The sequence below is a fragment of the Erpetoichthys calabaricus genome, chromosome 8 (genome assembly GCF_900747795.2).
Source record: "Erpetoichthys calabaricus chromosome 8, fErpCal1.3, whole genome shotgun sequence".
In the NCBI taxonomy this organism is placed as follows: Eukaryota; Metazoa; Chordata; class Cladistia; order Polypteriformes; family Polypteridae; genus Erpetoichthys; species Erpetoichthys calabaricus.
In genome coordinates, this window is record NC_041401.2 from 72,875,261 (window position 1) to 72,895,179 (window position 19,919).

The 19,919-nt window shown below is 39.3% G+C and overlaps 1 protein-coding gene across 1 annotated transcript in view; it reads right to left on the reverse strand.

Annotated features, from left to right (window-relative positions):
- med13a (mediator complex subunit 13a) overlaps positions 1-16,581 on the reverse strand; it is a 277,360-nt gene extending 260,779 nt beyond the window's left edge. The window contains exon 1 of the mRNA XM_051930909.1: positions 15,939-16,581. Within this exon, the coding sequence (XP_051786869.1) occupies positions 15,939-16,004 (66 nt within the window). The 5' untranslated portion in view covers positions 16,005-16,581. The remainder of the gene's footprint in view (positions 1-15,938) is intronic.
- Positions 16,582-19,919: the final 3,338 nt, after the last annotated feature.

Sequence of the window (19,919 nt, forward strand, 5' to 3'; positions counted from 1 at the left end):
AATTTTGCATTTCCTTTGGAAATCAAGTTCCCAGAGTCTGGAGGAAGAGAGGAGAGGCACAGAATCCATGTTGTGTGAGGTCCAGTGTAAAGTTTCCACAGTCAGTGATGGTTTGGGGTGCCATGTCATCTGCTGGTGTTAGTCCATTGTGTTTTCTGAGGTCCAAGGTCAATGCAGCCGTCTACCAGGAAGTTTTAGAGCACTTCATGCTTCCTGCTGCTGACGAACTTGATGGAGATGCAGGTTTCATTTTCCAACAGGACCTGGCACCTGCACACAGTGCCAAAGCTACCAGTACCTGGTTTAAGGACCATGGTATCCCTGTTCTTGATTGGCCAGCAAACTCGCCTGACCTTAACCCCATAGAAAATCTATGGGGTATTGTGAAGAGGAAGATGCAATAAGCCAGACCCAACAATTCAGAAGAGCTGAAGGCCACTATCAGAGCAACATGGGCTCTCATAACACCTTAGCAGTGCCACAGACTGATTGACTCCATGCCATGCCGCATTGCTGCAGTAATCCAGGCCAAAGAAGCCCCAACTAAATATTGAGTGCTGTACATGCTCATACTTTTCATGTTCATACCTTTCGGTTGGCCAACATTTCTAAAAATCCTGTTTTTGCATTGGTCTTAATTGATATTCTAATTTTCCAAGATCTTGAATTTGGGACTTTCATTAGTTGTCAGTTATAATCATCAACATTAAAAGAAATAAACATTTGAAATACATCAGTCTGTGTGTAATGAATGAATCTAATATACAAGTTTCACTTTCTGAATGGAATTACTGAAATAAATCAACTTTGTCATGATATTCTAATTTTATGACCAGCACCTGTATTTGAGGAGTTTTATTTAATACGTAATACGCGCTCTGGTTGGGTAGCTTCTCAGCCATCTTCCAATAGCGTCCCTTGTATGAAATCAACTGGGCAAACCAACTGAGGAAGCATGTATCAGAAATTAAAAGACCCATTGTCCGCAGAAATCCGTGAACCAGCAAAAAATCTGCAATATATATTTAAATATGCTTACATATAAAATCCACAATAGAGTGAAGCCGTGAAATTCGAAGCATGATATAGCGAGGGATTACCGTATTCTGCAGGAATTTGGCATCTTCAATAGTAAATGGTGGCACTGTAGTTAAAGTCACTGTAGTTAATGCTGCTAATATGGATGTGGCAGTAAAAAGCTACAGTTCATAAAACTAGGCATACTACCAGAAATGTTGATTTTTCTTAAATATTGTTGACTTTATTGCGGCATAAATGCACACACTTTACTTTTTGTATCTGTGATATTCAGGTTGAAAAAATGTTATTTTAAAATTAAGATGAACTGTTTAAAAAAGAACTGTTTAAAAAGAATAAAGAGTTTTTTGTTACTGAAATATTTTGACTTTTTTTTAGTCATTAGAATTGGAACTGAGAATCGATAAGAACTGGAATCAATAAGCAGAGTCAGAATCAGATTTGAAATTGATATAATCTAAACAATGCCCAACTCTACTCATATCATTACCCATGGAAAGGCACCCACTGTAATGTGTTTCTTTCACAGCACTGCGCAAATGCTTGTATGCACAATTTAGCTATGTGCTAGAAAATTTGTCTGTTTTGGAGGTGAGGCTAAAGCTAATTGCAACCAGAAGTGCTGATTGTTCATTCTTACAAATATTAAAAATAGTGCATACATGTTACATACAACCATTTTTTGTTACTTTATTATTTCTGTAACTATGATTACAAAAATAAGCAATACCGGGAACTAAATAAAAAATAAAACACAGAGTACTACTTGCATTGGTTGTTTTGAAAACCTTTGACCTGCTGAAGCACTGCACAAGAAAATACATTCCATCTTATGGTCTAAATTTGATGAACCTTTATGGTCAAATGTTAAGTCAACAGCACAATGCTTTTGATATAGCAAACCTTTTCGTCAAAGAAAAGTTTCAATGTAACAGTGAATGTGTGGGAGTGTTACCTTACATACTAGATTTAGAAAATTATAATGAACACAAGTGTACCTTGTAAATAGCCAAGGTAATAAATACATTAAAACTATAAATGAAAGTACAAATTGCATAAGAACACTGTTGAAGCAACAACTGTGAGATCTTTATAGCTATGCAAGATTATTTTGAAAACTGACCCACAGACTTGTCAAAACTGAATAGATATTTCTAGGCTAAATATTTAGTTATTGTCAAAGCCTGTGGTATTATGAGGATTGTATATGCAATACATATTATATCCTAAATCTCCAACTAAGGGACAGAAAACTCTAGTTAATTGAACAAAATAACGTTTTAATTTTCTGACCTGCTTCTTCTCTGTATACCATACACGTTATAAAACTTTTGATTCACCCTAGAATTAGAGTTCACTATTGAGAAAATCATAATATATACAAAATTAATATTACTGTTTACATTAATGTTCTTCATCAATTTTCAAAGATGTCCAATGGGTTAGAAGTCTGTTTATCAGCTCTTTTTGATGTTTAAAGTTAAATTCGGACCAACATCTAGCATTACAAACTAGGGATATAACGATTAGGTTCAATTTATAATACTGGGTTCATGCGCCAATATCCCACAATTTTTAAATAAAATCTGAATGAAGAAAACCCGTGATTGTCTCAAAAATAATAATAAAAGGTCTTCAATTGCTCTTCCATGCATTTCAGAATCAGCAACGCATTTTCCTTGCCACTACCAGAAAAAAATTAGTGCCAAAAATACTGCAAATAAAAAAATCTAATAACTGTACTGGGTATAAACAATAAAAGCAAAGCTTAATAATCTCCTTTCTTCGGGTCCCAATCCAGGTGGTTCACTGTGTGGTGGGTGTGGCAACAGGCTATCAGCACGTGCTCCCAACTTTAGTCTAGGAAATCAACTTTTTTATATATATATAAAAAAAAAAAAACAGAACACAAGCATATCCACATTTTCAGGTAGCAACTATGACGGCCATTCACAGTATCTTCTGCAGTCGAAAAAAAAAAATGTTCACATGGAACAGAGGTTGCTGGAGTTGAGAGATACATTTTGGCCAGTGGAGAAAGGTGCTTTGTAAAATTTTCTCTCCACCATTTAAATGGACAGCACATGAGTGCAATAAGGGACACTTTTCTGTACACATTCATTTCGTTTTATCTCAGTCATGGGCAGTGCTACTCATTCAGTAAAATAATCTCCAAGCAGACCTTCCAGAGCCAACTTTTTGGGTCGTGGTTGTTCCAGCTAAGCACCATGTTGTTCTGCTGCCCTATCTCCTGTTCCCTCTGTTTTCTGGATCTACAAATAGCATAGATTACAAGTTGTATATTTAATAAAAAAAATACTAGTTACAATTCAAATTGTAATATCTATAGATAAACTCTGTCTAGTAAAGAACAATTTGGTCAGTTTAAAAGTCAAGTCCAACATTTAATATGTAAAAAGTATAAGTTTCATTATGTGCCATATCACTAGTCTGCTTTCTATCTCAGATGCTACTGTGAGTATTACTACTAGCACTTTACAAAACATACTTTTTACTGCGGAGTACAAACACCCACTCGCAGAGTAAATAAATATCTGGCTGCATTTTAACTGCTTTGCTTTCTCCTACAGCCTGCTGGACACAGCATCTCTCTGGCTGGGTTCCAGATGTGGCAGAGTTCTAAATCTTGCATCCATCACAGCACACTCCAAAAGAAAATCATAGTCCGCACTGTATCTGGCCATGAGGTCTTTCAGAATTGCACTCTTTATGCTGGCCACCGTAGTTGAGACCTTCTCATGATCACGTTATAACTTTCGTTCTCCCTGGAGGTCTAGCTCCCTGTAGTGACCGAGATGCTTTCTGCATCTTTTAGGGATTCCTTCACACTCATCTTAGCCATGTTGTACAGGGCCGGCAATACAGTGCCAACAGAAGTGCAGGAGTGAGGGAATGCTCTACTTCGGCTCTAGCAAGTTCACAAGCAGCTGAAACCCCTCATTCTCAACAAAGGAAAACCATCTCATGTTTTTTGCAAAAAAAAAAAAAAAAACACCAATACACCTTTTTCTTTCTCTGGCCCTTGCACTCAGTTGTAGAAGAGGTGCTGCAATTTGGACTTTAGGCGATTGTTTCTTTGCAGGCAGCGATTTGTATTTGTCACTCTGATGGCACTGTAGTACACAGTTAAGAATTTCTGCATTGTTTGCTGTAACGTATGTCAAAACTCTCTTGCAGTGATTGCAAATGGTCTTCGTCTTATCAACTATTTACTTGCCGTTTTCTCATTTAACAGGAAATCTAAAATGCGGCCAGACAGACTTAAAAGGCATCCTCAATTTTCACTTTGTCTATTTCCATTATTATTTAAGTTACTCTACGCTTAGTTACACAATCTCAAACTAAGGCCTGGGCATTTCAGTTGTTAAAAAAGAGAATTTAAGAAAAAGAGAAAACGCACAACTTTTTGTAAGCACTTAGTAAAACAGATTCCACAACATTAAGATCAACATCTGGATATGCACAATGCATTTCGTCATATTTTTGACTAGTGAAATTTCGTGGCACAAAATACTTTTACATTCCTATTATAAACTAATAACCTGTAGATTGCCTTTTTATCTGCATGTCATCTGCCCTAAACAGTGATTTAAATATTTCCCTGCCTGTTAAAAAAAACTTAAATGAGCATCAGGCAATTATGTTTGGCTATCCTTCTACAGTAAATGTAATCAGTGATCTTAATGATAAAAGCATTTAGATATTTTATGCTAGTACTTTGATTAATGAGAATATTTCAACAATAATTAGCCAGAGCTTAAATCCTGGTGAGAAAGCCAAAGAGGTTACTACATTTCACTGAAGTGCAAGTTATTACTTGCAAATACAAGCAGAGTAACATAAAACATGGTAACACTAAGTGGCCTGATGCTCCTTCTCTGCTCATAAGCTATATTAGTTGTATTAGCTATGCACCACATCTGATATCTCACTACTTAGTCAACACCGAATATCCTTTTTTCATAATGTGTCATTTTAAACATGTTACCCTATTAGCATAAGCCTAGTCACTTTATTTTACTTTAATACTTTATCACTTTAGTATATGCCACTTTAATAATACAGTATGTGCTATCAGTAGTAGTAGTATTTGCACAATTCCCATTGCACTGGCATTACTGTATGCACCTAGGGGTGTGCGATATTGGCAAAAAATTATTTCTCAATATTTTACAAATGTGTTTGTAAACATCTTATTGATCTAGCTTGATCTTGTTAATAGGATATTAACTGTAGCTTACTAATGAGATTAATGGAAAAAGAAGTTAAGGAAAACAAGTCTTATTTACTTACTTAAAACTGAAGCAAAATAACACAAAAACATTAAAATCACTAGTCGAAGTATTACTGAGATCAAACAAGTAAGTGCAAGTATGAGCAAACCATTTCAAAGTGGCCTGCAAGGTTTACAAAAAAAAAAAAAACATGTTAAAAAGACACCTTTATATATGTATACAATGGAAAAAGATACTATTCATAATTGAACTACACAGCATGAACAGTACAGTCTGGATAAACAAACTCCTCTACTGTACGGTGAATTGCGCAGCATACAAGAGAGAACAAAAACCTATCATACTGTACTATAGTGCAAATAGTGCACAGGGAAAAAACTATAGAATCTGTAAACAAGTTGTAAGAAATTGCCCAAACATACAAAAAAACTCAACCCTATAACATTTTCAAACAAATTACTAACTTCAAGTTCTTTCCAATATTGCACAAATAGATCAGTAAAAGCTAAAACATTAGTAAAATTGTACTGAGGAAACTTCAAGTTCTCTAACAAAAACACCAGTCTGTCCACAGCATCTGGCATCAGAGCAGCACGGTTACATGTTTATACTTCACGCAACGCATGCTCCAGACGACGCTACTGCTACGCAAGCTTTTTACTGTTTATACTTGTGTGCGTACTTTACGTAAATCTGGAAGAATCCACCAGGTGGCAGTGCAAGATATTATCACAGTGAGAATAGGTTTGACTTCGCAGTGTTGTGAATTGCCTGGAACACCCATTAAATTCCGATGACACCTCACCGCAATATCTCTGAAAAGGATGTTTAATGATTAAATGCATCAATCCAGGGATGTTCCCATTCCAGCTAGCATTAGGCAGAAACAATCCCTGGACAGGGCATCAGTTCGTTGCAAGGTGAATACATGCACTCACATGTACTACCGTCATTTTAGTGTCAACAAATCTGCATATCTTTGGAAGAAAACCGGAGCACACAGTAGTAACCCAGCAGAAAAACATGTAAACTCCAAGTAGGGAATACCAGTGACATGACACCCTGTGAGACAGCAGTGCTACTGCTCTGCCACCGTGTCACCTCCATGTTTGCAACTATTAACAATATTCATTATTTAAAAGAAATTAACGATATATCTGTAAAATATAACATACATACTTTAATGCATTTCATCATGAAAGTGATATCAAGTATAAATCTAAGGATTCTAAATGTGCAAAGAGTTGGAATATCATTCATTTAATGTGTTCTGTGTGGTGATCTACTGCTGTTTGCCACTGCTGTCAGGTCAGGAGGAAGCCCCAGAAGCTTGTAGCGATTAACAACTGGGATGACGTTTACAACAAATGGTATGCTTTAATGATAAAGTAAACTACAAGGTTAAAATTGACATTTCGAGATTAAAGCCGAAATTTCCACTTTAACCCCACTTACATCTTTTCACCATGTCCTTGATTTTTTTTCTCTGTGGCTCAAATACAGCTCTGTACATTATGTTGCTGTTGTGAAGTTGCAAAAAAAAAAAAAAAAAAAACAGACGGCACAAAAGATGGTATGCGAGACTTTTGAGACTTTTAAAATGTATTGTGTCATTATGATGGGGAATACAGTAATCCCTCCTCCATCGCGGGGGTTGCGTTCTAGAGCCACCCGTGAAATAAGAAAATCCGCGAAGTAGAAACCATATGTTTATATGGTTATTTTTATATTGTCATGCTTGGGTCACAGATTTGCACAGAAACACAGGAGGCTGTAGAGAGACAGGAACGTTATTCAAACACTGCAAACAAATATTTGTCTCTTTTTCAAAAGTTTAAACTGTGCTCCATGACAAGACAGAGATGACAGTTCCGTCTCACAATTAAAAGAATGCAAACATATCTTCCTCTTCAAAGGAGTGCGCGTCAGGAGCAGAGACTGTCATAAAGACAGAGGAAAGCAAACAAATCAATAGGGCTGTTTGGCTTTTAAGTATGCGAAGCACCACCAGTACAAAGCTGTTGAAGGCGGCAGCTCACACCCCCTCCGTCAGGAGCAGGGAGAGAGGGAGAGAGAGAGAGAGACAGAGAAAAACAAACAGTCAAAAATCAATACGTGCCCTTCGAGCTTTTAAGTATGCGAAGCACCGTGCAGCATGTCGCTTCCCGAAGCAGCTGCACAGAAGGTAGCAACGTGAAGATAATCTTTCAGCATTTTTAGACGAGCGTCCGTATCGTCTAGGTGTGCGAACTGCCCCCCTGCTCACACCCCCTACGTCAGGATCAGAGAAAGTCAGCGAAAGAGAGAGAGAGAGAAAAGTAAGTTGGGTAGCTTCTCAGCCATCTGCCAATAGCGTCCCTTGTATGAAATCAACTGGGCAAACCAACTGAGGAAGCATGTACCAGAAATTAAAAGACCCATTGTCCTCAGAAATCCGCGAACCAGCAAAAAATCCGCGATATATATTTAAATATGCTTACATATAAAATCCGCGATAGAGTGAAGCCGCGAAAGGCGAAGCGCGATATAGCGAGGGATCACTGTATGCAAAGTTTGAATATAAAAGCACCACGAACGCATTTGTATGTCGGCATTTTGCTTCACCACATTGAACCATTCATCAAACATCAAAGCACGCACATCGATCCTGTAGGATCCTCAAAGTGGTTTTCTGTCACATGTAGACAGTAAACAGAGACTCTGACATCTCATTACAACTTTTATCATACTACGCCCTCCAACTTTTTGCTGGTACTGCAACTCTCGCATGCGTCGTGTTAATTTCTGTGGACGTGCTCAGAGGACGTGTCAAATGAACGCTGGGAACGCGTGACAGCCATGACGTGTAGATATATGTGTTCTGAGCGTGAAGTATAAACAAGCCCTTACCACCTTTCCTGCTCAGAAGGGCTGCTTGAGGCAAGAGTGCACAGGTTATTTTTTGCAAGTTTCTCCAATTTAGGAAAATGTACTTCTTGTGTTTTCCACCACTCAAGTGGATTTATATCACTGACCACCTCAGGTATCAAGTAGTTCTTGATCTCTTTTTCAATGGCAGTGTGCGGAGACTCACCTTCTCTGAATTCCCGTGTTGCTTTTTTAAATAGCTGCCTAAAGACTTTTTTTCTCTCCCTCCCTTGTGTCATCACCTGCCCTAAATTCTGTAGCCACAGAGTGAGCTGAAGCAGTTGTTGGGCCTCAGGTAGGGCTGTCTTCCTCTTTCACCATAGCGATGAGTTCTGTCATAGCTGCTGTTGTAATGGCTTCAATCTTGTCATCATTATTGTTTAAATGAACTGTTAATGTGTTGCTACTTCATTACAGTTCATGGGCTTTGAATCAGGTTAACACACAAGTGTTAAACAGAAGAAAGCAAAAGTAAATCCATTCTAAAATGTATAACAACATAATATTTTGGAGCTTACGTAGCATTTTAAAAACCAATCATTTCGGGACGAAAACGAAGAAGTGCTTTGGCAGATAGAGTAAATCTCCTTCCAGAGGCAAAGAGCATGGGATTGGGCGACAAACTCCAAACCTCCCACATCTTACTATGCAAACCAAGATAACATTACATAGGCGGGTGTCAAATCCTGTCCTTGGTCATGTATGTGCACACCCCTCTGAGCTCTGCACCTCGCACCCCTGAGCTCCATTTCTACCCCATCCCGCGACCTGCAATGAGGACCTTCTCCAACTAAGCCTTCTCTTTGCGCACGCACACTAGTTTATCCTGTTAGATTACATGAGACAGTAAATGTGTGACTTCTCAAGGTGTGTTTTTGATTGCAGAAAACTACTCAGTAATTTCAACTCACACATCGTAAAAACAATATTATAGATGATACATATCGCGCACTCCTATATGCGCCATCTGCATTACCTGTACTGGACAGTAAGATTTCAACACCAGTGTACTATAATTGCATTGGGCAACCTGCACTTAGTTATTTGTATAGTGTGGACTTAAATGTATCTAACTTGGTATACTGTAATTCTTGGCGACTGGTACGTAAAATTTCTTTAGGATCAATAAAGTACCTTTTGAAATTTTATTTAAGCTTTCCCACATTTTTAAAGTGCTTCTCTGTGTACTACATAATAAATAACTGAAGAGTCGTGTCTTTATCAACTACCTCAAACCTTGCCCTACTCAAAAAGCTTTGAAAAGGCCAAGTATTTAACATAATAGATACAAAACTGAAAAGTGTAGGTTTTGTTTGATATTACAAAATCTATGAACTCTGGTGTTTGCCAGATGACAACCTTTCTAGGCAGATTCAGTTCCCTGTTCATCATATCAGCCTGACTTTTAATGTTGTCTTTCATTTTTAAAGGTGAGAGAAATTTTCACAAATGCGCCAAAATTTTGCAGACACTTCTTTTGTGGCTTTGAATTGTTCACCTATGCGTTCATTAATATGCCTTGCAATGGTGTACTCTGACAAATGTGCAAAAGAAAACTTTGTTGACCTATGGCCTGTTCGAAGATGATACATATATGAAACACTAATAAAGAATTTCTACATGCACTGCTCTTTTAATGCAGAACTTTGAGTGATTTACCAAAAAAAAAAAAAAGAATATGCAGGAATGCTGCCATGATGCAACTTCTTTTCAATAAAGCCCAATAATCATTCATTTTAAAGTTTGAAGAAATGTGTGTTGTCTTGATGAACAACTACAATAGACTGCATATCGCTACTATGCTGCATTTTAAATAGTGTCACACAGCAAGCACTTTAAGCACTCCTAGGATATATGGCCACTCCTCTGACCAGCACCCCAAGCAAAAGAATATCTCCTGATGCCATCTAAATCAAAATCAGAAAAAAAATACAACAAAAAATTTGTATAAACTAGATTATTGATTTGGATTTAACTGCAATGCATCACTTAAAATAAGCAAGTTAAAACAATTTCATAGTGGATCATCTCATTACTGTGTGAGTTTCATTAAGTCTGGTAGGCTTGTGTTCTTTACAGGGTGGTGATGGAAGTGGTATTAGGCAGGTGTACTGGACATACTTTCAGCTCAATGACAAACTAAAAAAAAAAAAAATCTGTGGAACATATTACTGCTGTAGTAAATCAATATAATGAACAATCTTTCCAAATAAAGTAATTTCTACTTTTGAAGTCAACACTGATTCTTTTGGTTATTTTTATATAGAATTTACATATGTTCTACCATCCATCCATTCTCTTCCGCTTATCCGAGATCGGGTTGCGAAAGCAGCAGCTTGAGCAGAGTTGCCCAGACTTCCCTCTCCCTGGCCACTTCTTCTAGCTCTTCCAGGGGAAGTCCGAGGCGTTCCCAGGCCAGCCAAGAGACACAGTCCCTCCAGTGTGTCCTGGCTCTTCCCCGGGGCCTCCTCCCGGTTAGACATTCCCGGAACACCTCACCAGGGAGGCGTCCAGGATTCATCCTGATCAGATGCCCGAAATACCTCATCTGACTCCTCTCGATACGGAGGAGCAGTGGCTCTACTCCGAGCTCCTCACGCTATCTTTAAGGGAAAGCCCAGACACCCTGCGGAGAAAACTCGTTTCAGCCGCTTGTATTTGCGATCTCGTTCTTTCGGTCACTACCCATAGCTCATGACCATAGGTGAGGGTAGGAACATAGATCGACTGGTAAATTGGGAGCTTTGCCTTTCAGCTCAGCTCCTTTTTCACCACGACAGACCGATGCAGAGCCTGTATCACTGCGGATGCCGCACCAATCCACCTGTCGATCTCCCGCTCTATTCTTCCCTCACTCGTGAACAAGACCCCGAGATACTTGAACTCCCCCACTTGGGGCAGGATCTCGCTCCCAATCCTGAAAGGACACTCCACCCTTTTCCGGCTGAGAACCATGGTCTCGGATTTGGAGGTGATGATTCCCATCCCAGCCACTTCACACTCAGCTGCGAATCGATCCAGAGAGAGTTGAACATCACAGCCTGCCGAAGCAAACAGGACATCATCATCTTCAAAAAGCAGTGACCCAATCCTGAGCCCACCAAACTGGACCCCCTCAACACCATGGCTGCACCTAGAAATGCTGTCCACAAAAGTTATGAAAAGAATCGGAGACAAAGGGCAGCACTGGCAGAGTCCAACTCTCACCGGAAACGGGTTTGACTTACTGCCGGCAATGCAGACCAAGCTCTGACACCAGTTGTACAGGGACCGAACAGCCTTTATCAGGGGGTCTGGTACTTCATACTCCTGGAGGCACCCCCCCCCCCCCCAGGATTCCCCGAGGGACACGGACGAACGCCTTTTCCAAGTCCACAAAACACATAAAGAAATGTACAAACCACACTGTTCCTCCTGAATCCGAGGTTCAACTATCTGACGAACCCTCCTCTCCAGGACCCCTGAATAGACTTTCCCAGGGAGACTGAGGAGTGTGATCCCTCTGTAGTTCAAACACACCCTCCGGTCCCCCTTCTTAAAGAGGGTGACCACTACCCTGGTCTGCCAATCCAGAGGCACTGTCCCCGATGTACATGTAATGTTGCAGAGATGTGTCAACCAAGACAGTCCTACAACATCCAGAGCCTTAAGGAACTCCAGGCGTATCTCATCCACCCCTGGGGCCCTGCCACCAAGGAGTTTTTTTTTTTACCACCTCAGTCCCAGAGATGGGAGAGCCGAACAGGCTTTTGGGACCATGTGAAATGAACTCCTTCATAATCGAGCTTGTAAGGACACATACACTTGGAAACCAAACACAAATGTTAAATCAATGCTGTTTTTATGTGAAAAGAGGAAGTTACTGTTTTTAGAAATTTAAAAAATAAAAGTTTTAGACCACACCATCTTAGTGGAAGGCTCTTGAAATCCTGCACTGAGAAGCCCAGCACCATTTTTTACTTTATTTATTTTAAATACTAAAGAGGAAGCTAACAAAGAAAACTCATTAGATTCTTTTCAGCTTGCCTACTGGTCTAATAGACATACAGAGGATGCCACTGTCAATTCGCTTCATCTGTTACATAACCAATTAAAGCGCATCAAGACTCGCACATGGCTCCTGTTTGTAGACATCTCATCCACTTTTAACACCATCCAGCCCCACCTTCTTCCACACACACACATAAAAAGATTAATTTGGAAAGTCAATGGTTGTCCGTCTGATATGCTGTCTTCATCCACAGGGTCTCCTCAGGGCTATGTTGTTTCACCCCTTTGCACATCCTCTATACTAGTAGTTGACGCAGTAAATTTAAAAACAGGTTCTTCTTAAAGTTTGCGGATGATTGGGTAATTGTAAGCCTAATCAATGTGAATGAAACTAGTGCTAGTCCAATGGTAGATTTTGTTAACTGGTGTTATGAGTCTCTCCCGCACATAATTGTTACAAATAATAAGGAACGGATAATAACGGATTCCAGAAGAAACACCATTCAGACAAACAATCATCAATGACCAAGCAGAGGAAATTGTTGACAGTTATAAATATGTGCTGATAATAATAGACACTAAACTGACTTTTAAGGAAAATACAGAAGCCATCTGTGAAAAGGGACCACCTCTGCTGCTAACAGAAGTCTTATAGTGTGTGTCCCACCATTATGTCACTCTTTTATTTCTCTGATATAATAATAATTGAGGATGTCTTTACTTATGTTCTGCTGGGCCGTCTTGGAAATCTTAATGCCAGCAATAAAAATAAGAAGTCAAATTGTAAAATGGAGCAAAAAAATAAAGGTCTCCATAGTCCAATCTCATAGATCTACTTACCATTTAAGTATTACATAAAGTAGAATGTATTTTGTCAGACAGAACTCATCCACTGCATTCTCAATTTCAGTTGTTGCCATCAGGTCACAGGTTCAAGGATAAAAAGCAATAGGTTCAAATACTCTGTCATTCCAACTGCTATTAATCTTCTGACTAAGTTTAATTTTAATAAGCATCCACAGGCGTAAATCATAGGACGAACAGCTAACATTAGAATCAAACATCTGTCAAGTCTAAATGTAAAGTTTATTTTAATGTCTAGTATGTCTAAAATAATGTTTTCCCCACAAGTATTATGCTCACTTCTATATTTTATTTGTCCTAAGTTTGTTTGAAGGCTGTGCTCTTTGTTGCTGTGTGTTATGTTATGGTCTCTTTGTAAAATCTGATGACAAACCAAATTTCCCTCTTGGGACAAGTGAAAATGAAATGGTGAAACTAAAAAAAATTAAACATATATTTACTTCAAGCGATATAACAAGTATGAAATTTATATTAGAATTGTGAGTTTAATGTACTGCTCCAAGTTTTTAATAGTACTCCAAGTTGTATACTGCTTATATTCTTGTATGCAACAGTTGGCTATTTGTTTATAATTCCCATCCAAAGTATGCATGGGTTTTTCCCTGCTTCCCAAAGATGAACATGTTAACTGGTAATCCCAAAATTACCCCACGTGGATGTGTGCATGAGTGAGCAGCTGCAATGGACTGGTACTCCATTGAAGACTGGTTCCTGCTTTGAACCCAATGCTACCAGAAGAGGAGTAGGTTCCTTCAATCTGGCATTTGATTAAAGAAATTTCAGAACTTTAAATGCAATATGGAACATAGTGAATATTCAATGCTTATATTTCAGCACCGTTAATCCCATATTTATAAAATTATAGTACAATAAAGGTCCAGGTGTACTTATTAGACCAAACAAAACTAGACAAAAATTGTCATTTGGAGCATAGAGCAGCCCTGTAAGGAGGGAGCTCATCACATTCACCAACTGTAAATATTCCAGGCATTTTATTAAGCTCCCGTTTTATAATCAACAGAGTTTTACTGGGAAAGCAGATTTGAATGGAACTGATGTGCGCTGTGAAATGTGTATTTAATAAAAACTTTATTACATATGCAACATCCAATAAGACACCATGCTGCTCTTCTAGAATTCATCACTATTTAAATAGTTACTGTTAAACATGATCAGTTAAACCTTATGGGAACTTTAAATGGACAGTTTTTTTTGTAAGATGTTTTGTCATGACAATCGTTTACTATTTATCACAATAATCAATTATGAACCTAAACTCGCTATTTCGTTAACTTGTCGTCTACAGAAAAAAGTATTAACTGATCCACTTACAGTAAACGTATACTCTATCCACTATTCTGATCTCAAATTTAATGGTTAACAGAAAGATTGACAACTGTTTAGCGGCATGCCGTATTCCCAGCGTTTCTTGCCACAATCCAGGAATATTAAATTCTCCCTGCGGTGGAGTCCTCGTCTCTGAAAGGTGCAATCAATTAACTACGCATAAACACTGAATCAGCCATCATTGTTGAAAACTCTCTGTAATCTATGCTCTGAAACTTGTCGATTGCTGCAGAGCTTCTCGGTCTCGTTACAAATGGATCGTATAACATTAGCATGTTCTGACTGCATGCTATGTAACACTGAGATTTTGAAAAAAAAAACTGTAGTCCTACATAACTGAACTGAACCAAACGTTTAATGAATACTCAGAGTACATCCAGATAAGACGATTTTAAAAACTGAATTTTGACTTCATAAAAATGCGCTAAAAAGGTGAAACATTTGACATTTCAGTCATAACTGTAAAAACGAAACTTATCTCTCAGAAGATTCACAATCACAGGTCCTGATCTGAAAAAAATACACGCCCACAAAAAAAGCCGTTTTCAAGGAAACCAAAGCACGACACCCTGAGAAGCAACAATTCTGATATACAAACAAGCTACATTACGGGATTATTAGAAGCCGGCCAAATCGAGACCACCGACCCAACCTCTCTGAGAAACAATGATACCTGATAGCCCGTAAACCTGTAACCCGAGACGCAGAGTGCAATGGCTCAGAAGCAGCCTCACAAATCACACCCAGATTAACCGGTAACAAAAAACCCACCGCGACACCGGCAACAATCAATTCCAAAGTTAAAAAAAAGGCTAAATCCACTGACACAGGAGCACAGAGGCGAGAGGCGGAGAAAGCGAACCGCCTCCCAGTACAGACGGGCGACGAAATAACACATGCAAGCAAACAAACAGGAGATCGTAAGCAGATCAGACTCCCTCGCGGATTTCTATATTATTCAATGCTGCAATACACTCCATTTAGTTGCCCTCTTAAACCCCGGTACGTGTACAAGTACGTCACAGTCGTTGGGGGTAAAGGGTATTAACTTTTCATTAGTTCGAGAAAGCTGACCAGACGAGCACTTTACTTTTCACGCATGCCAGACACTATCAAACGCAAGCGCGCACACACACACGGGCTGCCTGCCCACGGGCTCAAGCAAACTCCTACCCCTGGCTCGGCCGGGGGAGGAGGGCTTTGCAAAGTTGGCCCGGGCCCCCTGTTTACATGAGTGTAGCGGCCTCGCGACTTAACTTTGCAACAAACACTTGCAGCGTCCAAAACAAGCAAACCGTTCACGAGTGACGGTCGGGTATGTGAGCGGTAGACCTTTGCCTTCAGTGCTTCCCCCCTCCGGGCAAGATAAGGCGGAGCAGAGGTACGCAGCAGCAAGTACAAGACAGTCACACACAGCCCACCTAAGGCCAAGCCAACCCGAGGCCCAGGGGCCTTCTCAGCTTCGCTCTCTACTCCGTTCGGTTTCTTAAAGAAAAAAAATGTCTTTTTTTTTCGCGTTAGTTTTAAATCACTTACCAGATCGAAGAGATTAGAATGGCAATCCTCCAGGCTGGCCCCGTTCGGAACAAAACAAGAACTCATCCTTTCACTCCAAGTACGAACACGCCATCATCCAGCTCCCAATAAAAGAGAAAAAATACGGAGCAGAAAAGTGGAGCTCGGTGAGACTGGCGTGAAACAATCGCTGGAAGGAATGTAATTCGCAGCCTCTTCTCTTGCGTCCGCCGCCAGAAAATATCGGAGAAAAATCAACAAACACTCAGAGAGAGGAAAAATTAAAGGTACCCCGACCCCCTCATTGTTTCCATAAAATACAATAATTTAGAGTAAAATGATATAGTTGTGTTCGTGTCTTTAAAAAATCCCAAAGGTTCGTTAAAACAAAAAAAAAGCAAACGGGGAGATCAAATGAGCACTCTCCCCCTCCCCCTTGGTTTAAAACGGTTTAGGATTAAGAAATGCACATTTATTTTTAAAAAATGCCCTCTAGCCCTCCATGGTCGCCAGATCCAACTTCGAAAACGCATTCATGTTGTAAAACAGCGTCGAAAACCGGGCTCGGGTTATATTTTCTCGCTCGTTTCCACCATTATTTCGGTCGCTGTTCCTGCAGGTTTGCCATTTGAATTCATGGATTCCTTTCTTTAATGGCGGCCACAGGGACAACTCTGCCTCGAGCAGCCGATTGGCCGGTGTATGGTCATGAGGAGGGTGCATAAGCTGCAATACACCGCATCAGCCACCAGGCGAGAGCAAGCGGCGCTAGAGAGCTGCAAACCGATCGGGCTTTGATAACGCGTCCCCTGGCGTCTCGCATCTGACATTGCAGGCGGAGTGCACTACTATTAATAAACACCTACCGTCATCCCCATTGCATTACCAAAGCAGTTAGTTAATTTCGTGCCCTGACGTGACATAATGGCTTAAAACCAGCCAGGAATAGTCATGGTGGGATATATAAAATGCCAAAATTGATTCATTCTGCTACAGGTGATTTAATATTGGGACTCTGGGATTTTATAATATTAAAAGCAATCAGGCGAAGTCAATTATTAAGACATGACAGACACACACTAAGCATTGTATTTTAAAACGCTGGTATAATTTAGGAACCCCATTGATATTAAGTTATTGTGTTCATAGTAATTGCTTATAAAACCTTTAAATCACTTTAGTATTTTTTTACTATTCTGACACCTCATGGTATGAGAAAACCCCCACAACAGATATACTATTGGACACATTTTGATGGCTGGTTATGCAAGATATCAAGCTATTTGGGGGCTCACCTATTTTTAGACCTAAAAATCCTCAAATTTTTAGATAAATTTTGGATCATATTTTGTGCAAGAAATTACACCCTTATGACCGAGTAAATCAATAGATATCTTCAACAAAAATAATCTGAAGGACTTCAAGTTGAACACAACCCTTTTCACAAAACCTACAAAAATTGGGATAGATAATATAGGCATGTGGAGTGCCATTTTATGATATTTTAAGGATGCTGATCATGAATATGATGATATTTTTGATATTTGATTTTTTACTGAGGGTCCTAGCCCTCTAGGATCTACTTCCAGATTTCAAACATAAGGATGTGGGGTATCATTTTAGACCATTTCAAGGTCAGTGATTATGAAAGTAATATTATTCTGGTTTTTGATAATTTACTATGGATTTAGCCCTCTATGGACCTTTATCGGGGGATGAAAAGTAACAAATGTCTATTGCAATTGAGAATATTTAGACTTTAAACATTTAAACTGAAGCACACATTGTACCATTTCAAATATCTGATGCAGCCATTCTTATTGATGATGTACTTCTCTACCTCATGAAATATATCATTACATTTCTTATGAACATCATAAGTTAGAGTGGCTTACACTAACTCAGACTTTTTTATTTACTACTGTATGTACTTTTATAATATTAATTTAATGCAGTCATTGTACATCCGAGGATCCCCATCCTGACTCTTCCTTGTTAAGTAATCCCATCCCTGGGTGTGAGGGGGCGCTGTCACTAACAGTAACATCTCTTTCTGCTCTCACAGCACATAGAAGATACCCAAGACTGACTCTGCCTTTTCTATTCAGAGGACTATATATCTGAGGTGCTCACAAACAGTGGCATCTCATTCTGGTCTAACACTTAAGAGAGATGGAGCTCTGGACCAGACTTGAAAGGCTATAAAATAGCAACAGCAGCTCTTTATCTTTGCTTATTTGTGTCATCATGTATTGTTTCTGTTAAATCTTTTTTGTTTATTAAACATTACGAGCCGGTTGTTGCCCCAACATTTATCTGGATCACAAAGCCACATTTTAAATTTATAGAGTTGGGTATTTATGATTTATTGTCCTTTTATACTCTTCTAATGCACAGTCTTGGAGTTCAGTAACTTGGCATTTCACTATATTATGTACTGTGTATAAATGTATGTGACATGTAAAATTTGATTTTTGACATTGTAATAGAAATGTGTAAGCAAATAGAAAGTCAGCAAGCAAATCAAAAATAATTGTCAAGCAAAACTGATTATAAATGATTTAGAATTTAATTTCATTTTCTGAAGCCTTTTCTCCATTAAATGGTCATGGGGGAGTCAAGGCAGCCCCTATGGTTGGTAAGGAGGCCAGGCACTTATAGGGCAGACTCCCACCTCTGCTTACATGCGTTCATCCCAATTAAACGAACATGCACGTCCTCTGAAGAGCAGGGTGCCTAGAGAGAAAATCGATGTGGACGTGCAAGTAAATCCATATTGATATCTTATATTGCATATATCCCATTAATCTCGAGAACAGACATTTGTCACTGTTTTTTAGCATGCTGAAAGAAATACAGATTGTTTATTAGCAGACTAATCAAAACCATTGTGCTTTACTCTCAAGTATATTAGATTCGTGTCTAGCATCCCTCCAAAATTTCAAATAGAGAATGTTGCTCCTGACGTTCTGCTAATTTTTAAATTGAGAAGACAAAAGGACAAGCAAAGCAGCTTTATACCTGAATAAGCTTTAGACTATCATGTTATATCTGAAATAAAGTAAATATATTATCATATATTATGCTGCTGGGTGGCACGGTGGCGCAGTGGGTAGCGCTGCTGCCTCGCAGTTAGGAGACCCGGGTTCACTCCCCAGGTCCTCCCTGCATGGAGTTTACATGTTCTCCCCGTGTCTGCGTGGGTTTCCTCCCACAGTCCAAAGACATGCAGGTTAGGTGCATTGGCGATTCTAAATTGTCCCATGTGTGTGCACCCTGTGGTGGGCTGGCGCCCTGCCCAAGGTTTGTTTCCTGCCTTGCGCCCTGTGTTGGCTGGGATTGGCTCCAGTAGACCCCCCGTGACCCTGTAGTTAGGATATAGCCAGTTGGATAATGGATGGATGGATATTATGCTGCTGACTATCATAAAATCTTGCATACTGTGACTCCACAGGCAAAGGGTCAGGCAAGTCTATAGTCAAAGTTTTTCCAAAATGTTTAATTTCCAGTCAAGCATAAACTTGGACCATAAATTTGGATTCGAGCATAAACTTCAACCTCACCAACCAATGCTACATAAATGTGAGCCACCAGGGCTCAGTTTGGTGAGGTTGTCCTTCCTGTTAATATTTAACAATCTGACCCCCAAATCCACATATTGAATATGCTGCTTTTAGTGTAAGATCGTGAAAGTCAGAGCTGATCCCAGAACTAGACGGGATGTCATCCATCACCAGGCTCACATTCAGTCACACCAGCTCACTTCAGTGTTGCCAGGTATATTTTTTGAATGGGTTACCATTGCATTTATCTGAAAATAGAAAATAGATTATTTTAAAAGTAAGTAAATCTTTATTACATTAAGTTGGGGATTTGGAATTTAGAAAAAGAAAATGTTTTGCTCTAAAAAAGATACAATGATATAAAAGCTGTAAACTGTCAATGAGCAGATTGGGAGAAAGACTGTCTTTGCTTTTGAACACGTCATTTACCTGTCAGTGA